General features: G+C 46.3%; 2 protein-coding genes, 1 non-coding gene and 1 pseudogene across 4 annotated transcripts in view; 1 reads left to right on the forward strand and 3 right to left on the reverse strand.

The window, feature by feature from the left end:
* Positions 1-4,893, reverse strand: part of ZNF219 (zinc finger protein 219) — a 13,189-nt gene extending 8,296 nt beyond the window's left edge. Inside the window, exon 1 of one of the 2 annotated variants that reach the window (XM_032180435.2) lies at positions 4,747-4,893. Coding sequence is in view for 1 of the 2 variants with exons in the window: in XM_032180430.2 (XP_032036321.1) it covers positions 458-498 (41 nt within the window). In the remaining variant the exon portion in view is untranslated. Of the gene's footprint in view, positions 1-457; positions 985-4,746 lie in introns of those variants that run through there. The other variant, XM_032180430.2, reaches the window with a different exon arrangement.
* TMEM253 (transmembrane protein 253) lies at positions 2,966-5,368 on the forward strand. The gene is made up of 6 exons (XM_032180437.2): positions 2,966-3,105; positions 3,519-3,629; positions 3,718-3,774; positions 4,048-4,158; positions 4,277-4,423; positions 4,783-5,368. The coding sequence occupies exons 1-6, from the start codon at positions 2,998-3,000 to the stop codon at positions 4,900-4,902; spliced, it is 654 nt and encodes a 217-aa protein (XP_032036328.1). The 5' UTR covers positions 2,966-2,997; the 3' UTR covers positions 4,903-5,368.
* Positions 5,369-5,700: 332 nt separating this feature from the next.
* LOC116484697 (cytoskeleton-associated protein 2-like) lies at positions 5,701-16,744 on the reverse strand (annotated as a pseudogene).
* Positions 15,262-15,368, reverse strand: LOC116456527 (U6 spliceosomal RNA). The gene has a single exon (XR_004244737.1). It is a non-coding gene; the product is annotated as a U6 spliceosomal RNA (small nuclear RNA).
* Positions 16,745-17,160: the final 416 nt, after the last annotated feature.

Below are 17,160 nucleotides of genomic sequence, written 5' to 3' on the forward strand. Positions count from 1 at the left end.
GGCGGCGGCGGGCGGCGGGCCGGCGGCGCGGGCGTCAGCGTTACGTGGGGCCGGGGGAGATGCGCCGGGCCCCGGCCCCCCCGCCCCCGGCCCGGCCCCCGCCCCCTCCCCGGTCCCCCGCCCCCGGCCCTGGCCCGCATTGTGTGCGGCGGGAGGCGGCCCGGCCATTAGCATGCGGGGGGCGGCGCGGCGGGGCTGGGAGCCGCGCGGGAGCCGGGCTCTGGCTCCGGGGACAGGGAGCTGGGGACCCCGGGAGCCGCGAGAGGCGGCCGCCAGGGGCGGGGTGCGGGCGGTTTGGAGACGGGGGGCGCTGTCGGAGGGAGGGAGGAAGGGAGGGAGCGGGGGTGGGGCGCACAGAGGATTCCAACAGGAGACTGGAAGAGATTTTGAAAGGTCATCTCGTCCTTCCCCCAGCCTCCAAGCAGCACTGCCCCTCCCTCCCTAAACCCGGACATACCAGGGAAGGAGTTGGCTCTGCCGCTCTTTCTGCCCCAACATGCACAGACTCGGGAAGTTCTTCCTGGGGTTTTATCTCAAAGCCTCTCCCTTACAATTTCTGTCTCTCTTTTGGGGGAGGAGGAGGGGCGATTATAGAGATAGTTAATGTCGGCCGTATAAGAAACATTATTAAAGTTACTCTTCGGTCCTTTCCGTTCTTAATAAACAATTCCTGCTCCTTCCTCTCGAATTCTATTTTCCATTCCTCAAGTCACTTTAATGGCTCTTCAATACAACAAATATTTACTGAGTGCTTACTAAGTGCCAGGCACTGGGCTCAGCGCTGTGAGGGATGAGAAAGAAGTGGTACCTTCCTTCCAGGCGATTGTAGTCTAGACTACAAACTGGTAAGTAGTATACTCAGATTTAGTCAATATTTACTGAATGCCTGTTCACCTACCTAATAGTATATAATCTTTCCAATAACCCTCTATAATTAAATTAGTCCCCATTTACAAGTAAGAAAAATGAGGCTTCAGGAAGTCTGTTTCCCCAGTGGCCTGCAGGCTCGGGGATCCTCAGTGCAAGCCCAACATCTCACATCGCCACCAAATAAAATCAATGCACGTGGGAATTGAGGAGGAGTAGACACACAACAGTTTTCTGGATCTCTTTAAAACGTGACTCCCACTCCCTGGGAAAGAAAAGAGCAGATACAATGACCCGGCGATGTTGGCACAGCACTGATGGGGCAGTAGTGGCTTACAAAGGATCACTTGCCTCCCAGGACCCTGCCTCCCTCCTCGTACTAACTTCTAGAGTCTTCCGGCGCTGTCTCCTCTTATCGTCAACCACAAGAAATAATAATAGTGATGATGATCACAGCCACTAACATTGAGCACTTGTGTGCCAGGTACTGGGCTAAGCTCTCTTCCATGCTGAAAGCAACCCCTTGAGACTGGCATTATTAACTTCCTTTTATAGATAAGGGAACAGAGAGATTAAGCAACTTGCCAAGGGCACCCAGTTAGATCTGGGATTTGTTTTGATCTATAGAGTATATTTGGGCCCAGCTGGTTGTGCTTCTGACTGTCCCCAGCTTCCTTCTGAATAACACCTTTAGTGTATGGGCATCAGACTTATCAGTGTGACCTCATCAGCACCACTAATAGTTATTAAACACCCACCCTGAATCAACAACTCTTCACAGTCATATTGTTAGCCCCCTTTTATCAGTGAACAAACTGAGGTGCGAATAGGTAGAAAAACATATCTATCAGGACACACACAGTGGCCCACACCTGTAATCCCAGCAGTTTGGAAGGCCAAGGAGTGGGGATGGCTTGAGCCCAGGAGTTTGAGACCAGCTTAGGCAACATTGTGAGACGACCCTGTCTCTACAAAAAAATTTAAAAATTAGCCAGGCATGGTGGCATGTGCCTGTGATCCTAGCTACTTGGGAGGCTGAGGCAGGATGATCATTTGAGCCCAGAAAGTGTAGGCTACAGTGAGCCATGATCATGCCACTGCACTCGAGCCTGGGTGACAGTGAGCCCCTGTCTCAATAATAATAATAATAATAATAATATAATAATAATAATAATAATAATGTATCCAAGATCACACAGATGGAGAAGCAGCAGAGCTAAGATTCCAGCCCAGGTCTGTCTAGCTATGAGGCACCTTCTCTCTCAAAAATATTAATTGTTGCAATAGCATCCTTTCCAAGATTCACTATTTGAGGACCGTGATATATATATATATACATCCAGTTGCAGGTTATCATTGAATCAAAAACAATCCCCAGCATAAACAGCTCCCCCCCCCCCCCACCCATCCTTTGAGTCAGTGTTCAATTCAGAGTAAAACCTTCAAGAAAGAAGGGAAGGGAGACTGCCCAGAAAGTGAGAGGCAAGAAAGCCACTGGAATTCAACCTTACCTGGTCGGGGGCAAAGCTGCAAGTAGTAATGACAGGGGACCAATCCAGACAGAAAGTAGGATCTCTAGGGAAGGACAAATAATTTGAGGAGGAAGCCAAAGAAAGGAGTAAGATCCTATGGAAATGAGGGGGAATTGAGGTCCAGAGTGATAGTGTCCATGGGGATGAGGTAAGTGAAACCAGAAAAGGAACCCAGGATGGGCAGAAATGGGAGTAATGAGAAATGGGAACAGAGTGAGGTCGGGCTAGACATCTTGTGGAGTGAACTGAGGCCGGTATCTACCCAGGGCTACTCCCTAGATCCTTAGGCCTTCATAGAAACCTTTGCCCCACCACACCCCATCCCTGACAGCCTTTCTCTGCCAGGACAAGTTTGTCGTCTGCTCTGAGCTATCAAGCCCCTTAGGAGACCTAGGACCCAGCTGGGTCCCATCCCTTTGGAGTAGCTGCTTCAGACTAGGTAGGTGTGAGGACCTGGACCTCAAATCCCTGGATATTGGGAGTGGGCAGAGGTGTAGCTGAAAGATATGTTGTTGTATGTCCTGTCTCCTAATAGACAGAACCTACAACGCATATTTCCCAGCCTAGGAAGCACCTAATTCTTGGGGGCAAAGGAGCCATGGAAGATAGAGCTTGTGAGCAAGAGCAGGAGAGACACAGCCTTCGTCTGGAAAAGCTACAACACTGGGCGAGGCACAGGCAGAGTGGGCACCTCTTGGTGCTAGCGGTGAGGCCAGGCTACCCCATCCCAGGTCTCAGCATGTCCACTTCTACCCAATTCAATTCCATCCATCCATCCATCCATGTTAAGTGAGCACCTACCATGTGCCAGAAACTGGGCTAGGTTCTGAATGGGAGGAGGGTAGAGGAAAACATAGAAATAAACAAGGCAAGACCCTTAATCTCCCAAGTAGCTTCCATATTGTGGGGGAAAACATACAGGTAAGTAACTAAACTACAATATGAGGCAGAAAAAATTAAATGATACTTAATTTTTAATGATCACTTCCTTGCTCTGGGTTGACTGCTTTCCTCCACCCTGCATTCAATCCCATTTCCTGATCTCTAAAGAGGTAGGAGTTATGAGAAGGGAGGGAATCCCTGACAGTTCCTCCCCAATTACCCTGCCCTTACCCCCAGGTGAGCCAGCTATGGCTGGCAGTGGTTGTGGTGCCCCTTGCTGTCTCAGTCGCCTGCCTGAACTCTGATTGTCACATGGCCACAGCGCTGCCTCTTGGGCCTGGAGCCTCAGTAAGACCCACCACAAGGGAGGGTGGAAGGTCCCAGGGCCCCTTCCTAATGGGACCAGAGCTCAACACTTGCCCTTCTCACCATTCAGGGTCTCCTCACTGGGACTGTCACTCTCGAGCTTCGCAGAGCACCCCGCCTCTGGAAGGTGAGAGGGAAGAGAACGCAGCACTGTCCTCCCACTCCCTAAAACAGACACCTACAACCCTCAGCCTAGGAAGTAAGTGGCTAAGTGTTGACTCATTCTCTCAGCTGTCACCACTGACTGGCCTCAATGACTGAGGAGGAAAGCAAAAAAGTTAGAGGGCTTATGGCCCTGTTTGGAGGCTGAGAAGCAGAAGCTGAGTTTTGTCTTCAGCTAGGCTGCAAGTGGGGATTGAGGTTGGAAGGGCTGGGCAGGGCTGAGCTGGCTCACTGGCAGGTGCGGGCCATGATGATATTCAACACCTTCAACTTGATCTTGGGTTTCATCGTGGTGGTGGTCGAGGTGATGAAGACAGCCTTGGGGCCTGCCCCAACTGCCTCCTCCCAGGTACTGGTGAATGAAGGAGAAGGTGGGAGGATAAGGAGGCAAGAGGAGGTGGCAAGGGAAAAGGGCAGGGGCAAACAGGTGCGGGGGTCCCTGCATTCTCAGCCCTGTCTACCTGCAGTATGCTGGCTTGCTGGTGCTGGAACTCAGTGCTGAGGCCTTCACCCTAGGGGGAGTGCTGGTCTCAGTGCACGCCCTATTCTTGCTGAGCCAGAGGAAACCAGGATGCTGCAGGAGCCAGAGTCTGCACTATCAAGAGCTGCAGGAGGTATGGGGGCAGGGAAGAAAGCATGAATAGCTAGCTGCCAACTAATTTTTCCACTGGCTATCCTGGTCAGTGGCACTTAAGGGAAAACAATGGGGCAGGAGAGAAAAGAAGAGGTCCTAGAATGAAACTGATTGGCTTTCTCTGGCTTTGAACATTTCTCCCCTAACGGTGGGTAAGAGGGAATTGGGAATCCAAATGATTGAGGTTAAAAGAGTGGGAAAGCATTAGGAAGCTGCCTAAATATTGGCAGGACTATGGGAAACAGGATAAAAAATTGGGCAGGAGGAAGCAGTTGTTTCTGTCTGGGGTTTCTTCTTTCTCACCTCTACAATTTGCTCACACCTGTCTCTGGTTTTCAGGGCTTCTCTGAGTTGGAAGAGGTTCCTGGTTTGGAGAATGGTCCCACGGTGGCCAGCACAGGAGCAAATGAGAGGGCGGGACAGCGGGAACAGACACGTGCTGCTCTCCTTCCACCCTGAGAGAATGCTCTCCAGACATTCCTGCATCCCACCCCACCAAACTCAGAAGATTGCTGGGATCCTTGGAGTCCAATAGGAAGTCCGGGAGTGCCTTCACTTTTCACTCAGGGCAGGCCCTTTTTTCGTTCCTTCCCTGTTAGGGGAAGATACACCTGGACGAGACTATATCCTTACCTCACCACCCTGAAAAGCTGCTTTCTCCCTTCCATCTATATCCTCTCTTCCTGTCACCTCCCCATAAAGCTTCACATCTGCCTCATCGCACTTTTATTTTCTGTCCACCTTTGATAATCCCATCCACTCCAAATCCCGGACCCTGCACACGCCAACTCCCTGAATCCAATTCAGGAGTGCCCCAGTTCCCCTTTCGATCCGTCTCCTTTCTACTGTAGCGGAGACTACAAGTCCCAGGATGCCCCGCTAGCCCGTGACCGGCTAGGAAATAAAGAGCCTTCTCTCCGCGGTAGGGGCGCTGTTGGAAGTGCTGAGTGACGCTAGGCGGGGAAGTCGGGGCCTAGCCTAGCGCTTTCTCGGACGCGACCACTGGACCCGCGTTCGGGGAGGAGCGGGGCGGGCGGTCCTGTACTGGCGTGCCCCTCCCCCAGCCACTGCAATAGAGAGCTGGATCTGGGTCCCCAGCCCTGCGCTGGCAGCTTCAGAGACTGGCGAGGCCTCGAGGCTGACGCTTGGCAGAGCTGGGGCTTCCCAGATGCTGTCGCCGCACCCCCTCGCAGGAGGGCCCAGGTCCGAAGTCCTGAGACTTGGAGCGCGCGCGAGAAAGGGGTTGGAGATGATGAGTCAGAAGCGCGGGGCCTTTCTCGTCCCCTCCCCTAGGGCCTGGGCGCTGAAGATGGACAGGCTCGCTGGGCAGGCGGGTAGATAGGGCAGGCAGAGGGAGGGACGCTGCGACCCGCGTCTCTCCTTAACGCTTTCCCGCCTCTTGCGAGCACGCCGGTGTAACGAGCCCGCCCGCCGCCACCCTTTATCTCCAACGCGGGAGCTGGACTGCGCAGGCTCGGCCTCTGGGCTGACCCGCCGACCTTTGATCTCGGCTGCGGTCGGGTTGCTGAAGTTCTGTCTGCGTTCACCCCACCGTTTACGACCTTTGCAAGTATGCAAAGATGTCAGGCTCGCTTGGGCTTGGGAAAAGCCCAGGAGAACTGGGAGTCCCAATAGCAGCAGCAGCTGGGCAGCTTGCTGGCCTCAAGAAACTAGAAATTGACCACAGCTGGAGTACCAAGAGAACTCACCCCAAATTCACATAGTGCCCGGGATGGCTGTTCGCCTCACACTCATTTTTGTTCCCACTTGAGAAGGCTTCTTTCCCTAGAGAATGCTGCTTCTCCCGGCCTAGCCAGGGTCAGGCACCAGTGAGGATAGAGCGCAGCCTGGCTGCCTTGCCTTGACATTGCAGTGGTGCCCGCTGCAGCTCCTTTCTGTTTGTGACACCTTGGAAGAGTGGTAATAATCTTCCTATGACAAGGTTAAGTGTGAGTACTAGTGGGTGGGGACAGTTCCGGGATCAGGCTCTGGAATGGAGAAAAGATCTAGGCCTTCTGCACTTCTTCCTCTCCCCCAGTCTAACTGCCAGAATAATGGAGAGCTCATGTGTGCAGGGCCGAGAAAAGAATAATTTTCTTGAAAGTCAGAAGGTGGTGGTAGATGAGGAAGCTGAGGGAAGAAAATTAACAATTTGTTCTGTTTTCCAGGTTTTAGTGATGTGATCAGATTAGATATTGCATTCTAGTTCCAGAGAAGCTTGATGACCGTGGAAATTAACCTCTATCAGTCAGATTAGGCTAGGCTCTGCTGTGGTAAATGCCAAAACCACAGTGGCTTAAAACCACAAAGGTTTATTTCTCATACTACGTGTCCAAAGTAGGCTGGCAAAGAGTTCTGTTCATTGCAAATGTTTCCTCCCAAGCTCATGGAGCGCCACCATTTTGAGATCCTACCCTGTCCCTATGAAGGTTAAGGTTACCCGCCCCGCCCCCCGCCTCAGAATGTGAAGTAAGCATGAAGAATTGTTCATGGACTCAAATGCTGCCCTGAAGTGATATATTCATGTCACTTCCACCCATTCAATGGCCAAAGCAAGTCATATAGCCACACCCAACTTAAGGAAGGCCAGAAGGGCAATGCCTGCAAGGAGAGGGGAAGCAGAAATACTTCATTAAAAGAAACATAGTTGGCCGGGCTTGGTGGTTCACGCCTGTAATCCCAGCACTTTGGGAGACCAAGACGGGTGGATCACCTGAGGTCAGGAGTTCGAGACCAGCTTGACCAACATGGTGGCCGTCTCTATTAAAAATACAAAAATTAGGCCGGCATGGTGGTGGGTGCCTGTAATCCCAGCTACTCGGGAGTTCGAGACAGGAGAATTGCTTGAACCCAGGAGGCAGAGGTTGCAGTGAGCCAAGATCGCACCACTGCACTCCAGCCTGGGAGACAAAGCGAGACTCTGTCTCAAAAATAAAAAAAAGAAATGGAATTAATAATTTGTGGTGATTTTTGAACAGCTTAGCAGTTGAAATTTATCTGTTCCAGCAGTTATGCCCATACTTACTTCCTTGTTTTGATTTCATGAACCCCTAAGTTCTTACTAGAAATTTTTCCTCAAAAAAATAATAGGACTGGGACTCAGGAAACCTAGATTCTAATTCTGTTGCTTGGGCAAGTCAAACCTCTCTGAACTACATTTTGTGCACTTGGAGGTTATGGTAATAATATTTATTCTCTCTACCTTACTGGAGTATCAAGGCTAAAATAAAATCACACAAGGAAAAGTACTTTATAAACCACTTCAGGGGTTGAAAATAAATTGCTTGTAGAGGTAAGAAGTAGTTTAAATGATAATTTCTTAAAACTCAAGAGCCAGTTCAGCTATAGTTCTTCAATCATCAGTCTGCATTAGATAAACATAGTAGGAATTTAGGTTTTGAATATATGTTACAGTTCATGTAGACCTTGCAAAGTCCAAGAGACTTAAATTCCTAAAACCTTTCTGATAAAACCTTTTTCATCATATCCCTCTAGGGCATTGGTTCTCAGAGAAAGGTCATTTTGTTCCCCAGAGGATATTTTGCAAGGTCTGGAGACATATTTGTTAGTCATAACTGAGGAGTGGGGGAGGTGGGAATATGTAACAATGGAAGGCGCAGTAGATGAGAAGTCAGATTTGGGATTTAGTTCCAGTGCTGCTAATGCCGCTTTCCTGTGCATTATCCTCTGCCAGCTGCAAGCAAAGACTATTTGAGACTTGTCCTGTGTTCCTCATTATTCCCCCTCCACACTGCCTATTGCCACAGTCCCGGGCTGCTCCATGACAGCGTTCTGCTTTGCTGCAGTGATTCCCAGCAACCACTGTATCTGCCTCTTTCTTCATCAGTTTGGCAGCCTCTGTGGAGGTCACTCATTTTACTTGAATAAGAACTTCACTGAAAGAAGAAACTGACAAGGTTTCTGCTGACGTCAGTTTTTAAAGGCCGTGACCCCTATCCTTTTAAACATTAAAGTAATCCAGTTCATGATATGTGGCTTCATATGCAGCTGTGGCACATTGGTGGTCGGGAAATTCTCCATGTGAATACATTTTACCCTAATTTCTTTGAAATTCTGTCGTTTATTCTGGCTTTTAATACGTGATTATAGACAACTGACAGTATTTCACAAATGAACTCTTTTCCGTTTCTGAATCTGCCTTTTGGCAAGATGGCTCAGGTTTCGTGTCCAGGGCTGTGTCCTCTGCTGCCATCTTGTGGCCTCTTGGCTGCCCAGGTTGAGGTCTCACAAAGCGCCTTTCCTAAGGTAATGGCGTTTGGCAGTGGCTTAGTTGGGGAAAGACTCTCCTCCCCATGGTGTGGGGCGCTCCCCAAGTTCCTCCTCTGCAATGGGCCCCTGAGGGCAGCAGCACACTCTGCCTGGCTGGAAACCTGGGCCTCACAATGAGGCAGGAGGCAGAGGGCCCCTCCTGGTCTTCTGCAAACCCTTGGGCCTCTGTGTCTGTTATGCAGTCCTGGCCAGGAGCCACCAAATTCAGTGAACCCAACTACCCAGGGGTAATTGAAGCTGACCGCGCCTGCTTGGCCTGAAGAATGCAGTCTCTTGCCCCTTGCCACCTGGGACTGGGATGCTCTTAATTTCAGTAAAAAATGAAGAGTCTCCCATCAGGTTTCTGGATTCTAGGCCCACACAAAATGGGTCTAGACAAGAAAACAGAAGGGCGTGTGGCTCTGTGTCCACACCCTTCATCCTGGCGGGCCCAGCCAGTGCTGCCTCAAATTTGACATTTGATTGATGGACTGGCGGGACAGTGGCAGTGGTGTTGTCGCTGAGTCACTGTGTTTCCTATAAATATGACAGGATCTATGTACTACAGTGATCAGAGGTCCATCTGCAGGGAACTGGGAATGTGAGAGACTGCCCTGACCTGGGCTGCTGCTGCTGGTGACTAAGCAGTGAGCACAGGAGGGAAGGCAGGAAAATGTTTTTAGTTGCTATTTTTTTTCATTGTGATAACATGTATGTGTACATATATATATACACACACACACACACATATATATATAACTATATATATACCTATATAGTTAAAATCTTCCCATTGCTAACACAAATTCGTACAACTTTCCCCTAGTTGTTAGCCGCCTCTCCTGACTCCACCCAGCTCCCATAACCCCTAATCCCAGCCTTCTCAAAAAAAAGGAGGAAGAGAGGAGGAGGGGAAGGAGAAAGGAAAGGAGGAGGAGGTGGAAGAAGAAGAAGACTGCTTTTGGTGTTTGCTTTAACCTGATGTCCCCTTTATAATAATTCAGAAGGAAAGGCCTGCTCATATAATTTCCTAGGGCCTCAGGCCAGAGACAGCCATACTTACAGGTAAATTGCTAGTAGGCTGGCTTCTCCTTAAAATTCAGATGCCGTTTACTATCATCTTCTGTTTCTTTTATGTTTTTCCTTGTTTGCCTATTTTTCTTTTTGCTGACTTATTTCATTTATATTTTGTGTTGCCTATTTTTCTTGGTGCCACTTAGCATCTGAATCTTTGGTTTATTTTTCTTATCAGAAGCTTTTCCTAATTTCTGTCCAGAGTTAATGAATTTTCTTTGTTGATTCTTGACAGCTTCCCCTTGCCATTATAAAGTTTTCTTGTTTTTACCCGAGTCCAAACTACTAAAATATAATTTTATTTGCTTTGCCTCGTTATGTGCTCTCTTTATATAGAAAGAAAATGCTATGTGCTCGCTCTTATTCCTTTTTTTTTTTTGGAGACAGGGTCTGGCTCTGTTGCCTCAGGCTGGAGTGCAGTAGCGCGACCTTGGCTCTTAACCTCCGCATCCTGGGCTCAAGCCATCTTCCCACTTCAGCCTCCCAAGTAGCTGGGACTACAGATGTGTGCCACTACATCTGTCTAATTTTTGTATTTTTTGTAGAGAAGAGGTTTCACCATGTTGCCCAGGCTGGTCTCCAACTCCTGAGCTCAAGCAATCCACCCAACCAAGCCTCCCAAAGTGCTGGAATTACAGGCATGAACCACCGCGCCCAGCCCACTCTTATTCTTTACGTAAAGCTAAAGTCATAGCACAGAAGAAAGAGAATTTATGCTTTTATAAGCCTCAAAGATAATTATGATGAAAAGAAATTGTTCTTTGCATAACTAAGAAGTGAAACTGGGTCCAGTATAGAGGCCAATTTTAGACTGAAAAATAGAAACTGAACACCTTTCAAAAGATGAAATGCTTTCAAGTTGGGCTCTCAGCCTGTGGATATGTTAGAGCTGTTTTGTGCAATAAACTTTCTCATGCAATGACAGGTTATTGAAGCAAATATTCAAATATCAGCTGAGTGGTTGAATTAGATAACTTTTAATTTCTCTGCCAACACTCAGATTACATTGGCTTTTCAGCGGTGGTGATGTTTTTTAATTGACCCATTCATACTCTCCAATGTCTGGCCCTGGACAAAATTGTAAAGTAAGATGCTGGTATTCCTCTAGTCCCTAGAACCGAATGTATCCATCTTGGCACTATTGATATTTGGACCAGATAATTCTTTTTTATGGAAGACTGGTGCATTGTAGAATGCTAAGCAGCAACCCTGGGCCCTACCTACTTGATGTCGGTAGCACCCCTCTCTCCAGTTGTGACAACCAAAAATATCTCTACACATTGCCAGATGTCTCCTGGGAAGCAAAATTACTTCTTTCTTTGAAAAACAATGCCTTAGAAGGATATGATAAGAAAGGTTTTAAGAACTTAATGTCTAATTTCTCAAGATCTTTGTATTTAAAAAGACCTACGAAGATCTACCATAACCAAACAGCACATCCAAAATCTGAATTCTTGCCCTAGCTTTTGCCCCCTACCCCATTTTTCTGAATTTTCTGTGTTGTATCATTGTAACCACATCAGGCCAATCTGGTTCAACTTTTATGTAGCAAAGTTGTAAGTTATTTCTCGGTTGCCATGGACCCCAGGTTGAAAGTCCTGTAACCTGAGCATGCCCAGATGAACACATGTTCTACCACAGGGGAAACCTGAGTGCTCAGACCAAGAAGGGTGGGGAGGACTGAATTGAGAAGCAGACACCGCATAGCAGGATCCAGAATCCAATCAGATGAGCTCTGGCATCACCCCATGGCAGGATCCAGTCATATCATGCCTCCTGGCATCATCATGTCATTGCAAAATGCAATCAGATCACACCTCATTACCCTATGCTTATAAAATCCAACCCAACCCCCAGCTCAGAGAGACAGGTTTGAGCATTTCCTCCTATCTCCTTGGCAGTTAAATCATGTTGCTTCCCTGCTTAAAAGCTTTTCGGTCCTCCCCATTGCCCACAAGCTTAAGTCCAAGCATTTTAAAATGGTGCGTGGACCTCTGTGATTTGGCTCCTTCCCACTCTTCGGCGTCATCTCCCATGTCCTCTGTCTTGCACTTCATGATTTGGTGATAGCAGTTTGAGGGAGGTAGCATTGATACTTTTTTTTCCTTACCAGAGCTCTCTATTTCATCTGTTATTTCAGTCTCAGAGTACATTCAGCATAGTGCTGCATTAGGACAGCATACAAAGGGATCAGTATCACTTCCCAACTCTGTTAACTCTTCCAATGAAGACACGCAAGGATAATGGTCTTTTAACATACCTGGCAATTTTAAAGTTTTATGTTGACATTGAGAACATCTCACTGGTATTTAAAACTTCAGCTCTTTAGATGTATAATTTGTTTAATCAAATTGCACCTTCTTTTTTACACTTTGCAAGTATGGCATAGTAAATACATTATATTTAATTAAGCAACTTGCCCTAGTTTCTGTATTGGGGATTTTAACATCATTGGTTGGATCTTTTGTTTTGTCATCTTGCCATTTTTCAGAATATTGAAATAGCACATTTCCATGATGTCTGTTCTCTTCAGTGCTTGTGGAAGCATACAAAAAAATATGATGTCTATTCCCCATTTCTGGTTTTCCTGACTCTAGATTAACAGTTGTATCTTCAGTGTTGACTTCTTGGACTTGTTCCTTGGTTGCACAAGCCTCCTCAATATTTTCTCCAAAATTGACATTTTCTTAACTCTTTATTGGTAGAATATCTACAATTGTGTGTCGCATCTCTTCAATAGGTTGAGCCCCTGCCAGAATGGCCTTCTTACAGATTGCAAGAATACTTTCAATAGGACTTGGGGTTGGTTCAGTATGTGCAAGACATACTCAATATTTTACAAGATTTTTGGCATCTGGAATATTTTTAATCAGATTGTTCAGTGTGACCAGTATTTCTTCTTCTGGGCATCCTTCATTAGGTTTAGGCATTCAGAAAATGTGTTGCTTACCTTTTCTGTAAATAATTTTTGTTCATCTTCTGCCATGGTAGTCCAAAAGGACCCAACTGGTTTTTCATTTTGTTCTTAAGGCTCACACTAGGTAACTATTCAGTTAGGAGGCCTTTTCAGCACTCTTTCTTTGCCAGCTTTCCACTCATTCAGATGAGCTTTTCTCTCTTCCGAGTTTTCCTTGGATTGAGTTGATCTACCATCAGCAGTTGGTTTTGCTATAGTATGTCTTCACTGGTCAATAGGTTTTGATTTTTCTATCAGTTTGGCATTAGAAGATGAAGCACGAGTGGGGGCGGTGGCTCACACCTGTAATCCCAGGACTTTGGGAGGCTGAGGTAGGAGGATCCCTGGAGACCAGGAGTTCAAGACCAGCCTGGCCGACATAATGAGACCCTGTCTGTAAAAAAATAGTTGTTGTTGTTGTTGTTGTTGTTGTTGTTTTTTGAGATGGAGTTTCACTCTTGTTGCCCAGTCTAGAGTGCAACAGCGCAATCTCAGTTCACTGCAACTTCCGCCTCCCAGGTTCAAGCAACTCTCCTGCCTCAGCTTCCCAAGTAGCTGGGATTTCAGGCTCCTGACACCATGCCCGGCTAATTTTTGTATTTTTAGTAGAGACGGGGTTTCATCATGTTGGCCAAGCTGGTCCCGAACTCCTGACCTCAGGTGATCCACCCACCTCGGCCTCCCGAAGTGCTTGGATTATAGGTGTGAGCCACCGTGGCTGGCTTAAAAAATAATTTTTTAAAACAATAAGATGAAGCAGGCCTGGCTACGATTTCACATGCTATGCTCCTTTTTTTTTTTTCTTTTTAAAACTTTATTTTGGCAACCACTTGTCCAATAGATCAGATGCCATGTTTCTTGATTGTGCCTTATTTCTTTTCTATGTCCTGAGAAGAACTGGTTTTGACCCTAGATAAAACCGTTTTTGATTGTAATAATTCTTTTTTATGAGACCTTTTCCTGATTGTAAACAAGGCTGAGATTCTACTGATGCCTTCTTTCACAGTGTCCTGGGTATTGTTGGATGACTTCTAATAAGAGATCACACAAACTTAGCACTACATTTGGTGTATCCCAAGTTAAATTTAGTGTAACCCAGGGTCCTTGCACACACTGTGAACAAGTACACACTGTTGCACCTTGAGTTTTTGTTGTTTCAAAAAGTTCCAGGAAGAAGAAAACAAAACCCATTCGATCCAGAGATGCCCTCTGAATTGGAGATGAATTTGACAAACTCCCCACATTACCATACAAAAAGTCCTACCCAAGGAGGAGTTTTTTTGCCACTTTCTATGTATGTGATATATGAAGAAGCATGATTGATGACTTTACTCCACCTCTACATACAATGACTCAGCTAAGCAGCCCAATACAAGCCCTGTTTTTAGCTTTGTTCCGAGAGGAGGTGCTTTGGGAATTATCCCCAGTATTCTCCTTACTTGTTGCAAGTAATGAAATCCCCTTGTTAAATTTTCCTTGGTTGTGGTCATTGGACTGTCACTGGCCAAGCAACCAACTCACCCATTGTGTGGTAACAGTAGCAGTTGTATTTGAGACTCTATTACTTTTCACTGTTATCCTGCTGGTGTTTATAAGCTGAGGCTCTGTGGCTTTAGGAATAGTAATTGAAAATTTCTTTGTTGCTGCAGAAGTCTCATCTTTGACTTGTAGAGGTTTTCTAAATGAATTAAACTTAGACTGAACAATTTGGCCTCAATAAGATTCCATCATAGACTTCTTGGGTGTGTCAACCTCTTGCTTTTGTTTTTCTGCAATCGTTTGTTTCTGTTTACTATTATTGTTAAGGTGAAATGTCTTACATTAATGTCATATGTTGACATTAGGGGTCATCTTCAGTTGGTAACAACTTCAAAGTTTGATTATTATCCTCACATTTATGTGTGACAATTACTATAGTTGAATTGGTCAGTCCATTAGAAGGTTTTAAAGGAATACGATTTTTACCACCATTGTATTATTTTTGCTTCTCATGAGTCTGTTGACATTTTCTTTACCAGCCATTTCTGACTTAAGTTTCAAAATATTTGTCTCTTCTTGGAACTGGTCCTCAAATGTCACCACTCTCTGGCCTCTATTGAGGTTACACAGCTTTGGTAGGCAACTTACAGATTCCAGCCCAGGTCCTTATCATTCTCAGTTGCAAAAAGCCTGGACACTATCTGATTTTCCTGTTTGTATCAAAAAATGTTTTTCTTCTTAACAGATGTTTCTTGAGTCTTTGTCTTATTCGCTCTTTGAACATGAATTGGGCCTTGGAGGCCACTGCAGGCCTTGGGACATGGCTTGGGTATTTGTCACAGCCTGAGGTGAGGGGATGCACCTCCAGCTTTGACTGCAGATGTAGGACTCCTTCAGGCCACAACCAGTGAACACCGCCTAATTGTTTTTCTTGTGTAGTGAAAATCACAATTCAATATTGGGTTCCACCCATTTTGCTTTGACTCACACTGTTTCCTTAGTGCTACTCAGCAATTAGTGAAATGATCTCTGGTACTGCACAAAATATGAAATGCTTCAAGAATTTGCATGTCATCCTTGCTCACAGGCCCTGCTAATCTTCTCTGTACTGTTTCAATCTTAGTATATGTGCTACTGAAGCAAGCACTAAATTGTTCATTAATATGTATGACAGACTCCTCCATCTCATCCTTGCGCTTCATTCTCTCCCTCTCCCTCCTTTTGTGTGTGTGTGTGTGTGTGTGTGTGTGTGTTCTTTTTGATTATCCCAAGGATGATGATGATGACAGCACTGACTCAGTGATGGGCTGGGTGAGGGTCAGGGCTGTTTGTTGCACACATTAGTGAGATGTCAATAAAAAAACTGTTCCCGGACCAAACTGAGGGTTGGGCTGCTATTTTTCCGGGCCTAATAATAAGATGCAGATGAACTGGGTAGGAAGAGAGTTGTTTGTTTGTTTTTTGAGATAGAGTCTCAGTCTGTCACCCAGGCTGGAGTGCAATGGCATGATCTTGGCTTACTGCAATCTCTGCCTCCCAGGTTCAAGCAATTCTCCTGCCTCAGCCTCCTGAGTAGCTAGGATTACAGGCGCCCACCATCACACCCAGCCAATTTTTTTGTATTTTTAGTAGAGACAGGGTTTCACCATGTTGGCCAGGCTCGTCTTGAACTCTTGACCTCAGGTGATCCACCCACTTAGGCCTCCCAAAGTGCTGGGATTACAGGCGTGAGCCACCCTGCCCAGCCAGTGGAAGAGAGTTTTATTTCTGTAACCAGTTACAGGGAGAAGGCCTGGAAATTATTGCCAGACCAACTCAAAATTATAGAGTTTTCCAGAGCTTACATACCTTCTAAGCTATATGTCTATGTGTAAGTGCACATTTGTCTAAAGACATAAGTGATTTACTTCTTTTAATCTATAACTAAAGTCTGAGTCCTGAAGACTTTCCTCTGAAGCCTCAGTAAATTAGATTACTTAACTAAATGGGTCCAGGTCTTGGGGTGATTACCCTTAGCTTGTCTCCTACTAAATCACCGAGGCTTGGGGAGTTCTTTCAGACATCCAAAAAACTTGCTTGTGGAGGCCTGGGGAGTTTCTTCAGACCCCCAGTGAAACTTGTTTAATCCTAAATGGGTCCTGTTAAGAATTCCTTTATTTTGTCATGCTTTAAGGCCTGGGAAAGGCCTAGGCAAAACATTCCAGCCTTTGTATAAGGGCACTGGCTTTTTTTAGTTTATAATATTTAACTAAACCAATCAGTCAGTACTGAAACAGTTGTGATGGAGGCCTGCATTAGTGAGACCTGGCCTGCCACAAACGAAACCACTAGCGAGAAGTCAAAGTCATATGATGTCAGAATAACTGAGTCAAAAATTCTACTTTAGCATATATATTTCTTACTTCCATGCCTTATTTAGGCTGTTGTATCCAGTCCTAGCCCCACACCTGTCCGTCAGGACTCCTTCTGCTCAGTACTCACCCACTTTGGGAAGCTTCCCTTGGCCTCTGTGGCCACCATCATGATTATGGCCTTCAATGCCCCCTTAGTACTCTATACACAGTCTATACTTAAAAAAAAAAATTTTTTTTGAGATGGTGTCTCACTCTGTTGCCCAGGCTGGAGTGCAGTGGCATGATCTCAGCTCACTGTGACCTCTGCCTCCCAGGTTCAAGCAATTATCTTGCCTCAGCCTTCCGAGTAGCTGGGATTATAGGTGCATGCCACCACGCTTGGCTAATTTTTGTATTTTTGTAGAGATGGCGTTTCACCATGTTGGCCAGGCTGGCCTCGAACTCCTGACCTCAGGCAATCCTCGGCCTCCCAAAGTGCTGGGATTACAGGTGGGAGCCACCACACCCAGCAAAAATTTAAAACTTTTTATGCAAAAAAAAAAAAATCACAATAATGGTAAAATTCAAATGAAAAGTTGAGGAAGG

The sequence above is a fragment of the Hylobates moloch genome, unplaced genomic scaffold, assembly GCF_009828535.3.
Source record: "Hylobates moloch isolate HMO894 unplaced genomic scaffold, HMol_V3 SCAFFOLD_16, whole genome shotgun sequence".
Lineage (NCBI taxonomy): Eukaryota > Metazoa > Chordata > Mammalia > Primates > Hylobatidae > Hylobates > Hylobates moloch.

What these genes read in the sequence shown, in the direction of transcription:
- TMEM253 (XM_032180437.2), top strand. Translation starts at nt 2,998, where the DNA reads ATGGAAGATAGAGCTTGTGAGCAAGAGCAGGAGAGACACAGCCTTCGT. An exon ending in GAGCACCCCGCCTCTGGAAG is followed by an intron (nt 3,775 to 4,047) that starts GTGAGAGGGAAG and finishes GCTCACTGGCAG; the next exon opens with GTGCGGGCCATGATGATATT. An exon ending in CCCCAACTGCCTCCTCCCAG is followed by an intron (nt 4,159 to 4,276) that starts GTACTGGTGAAT and finishes GTCTACCTGCAG; the next exon opens with TATGCTGGCTTGCTGGTGCT.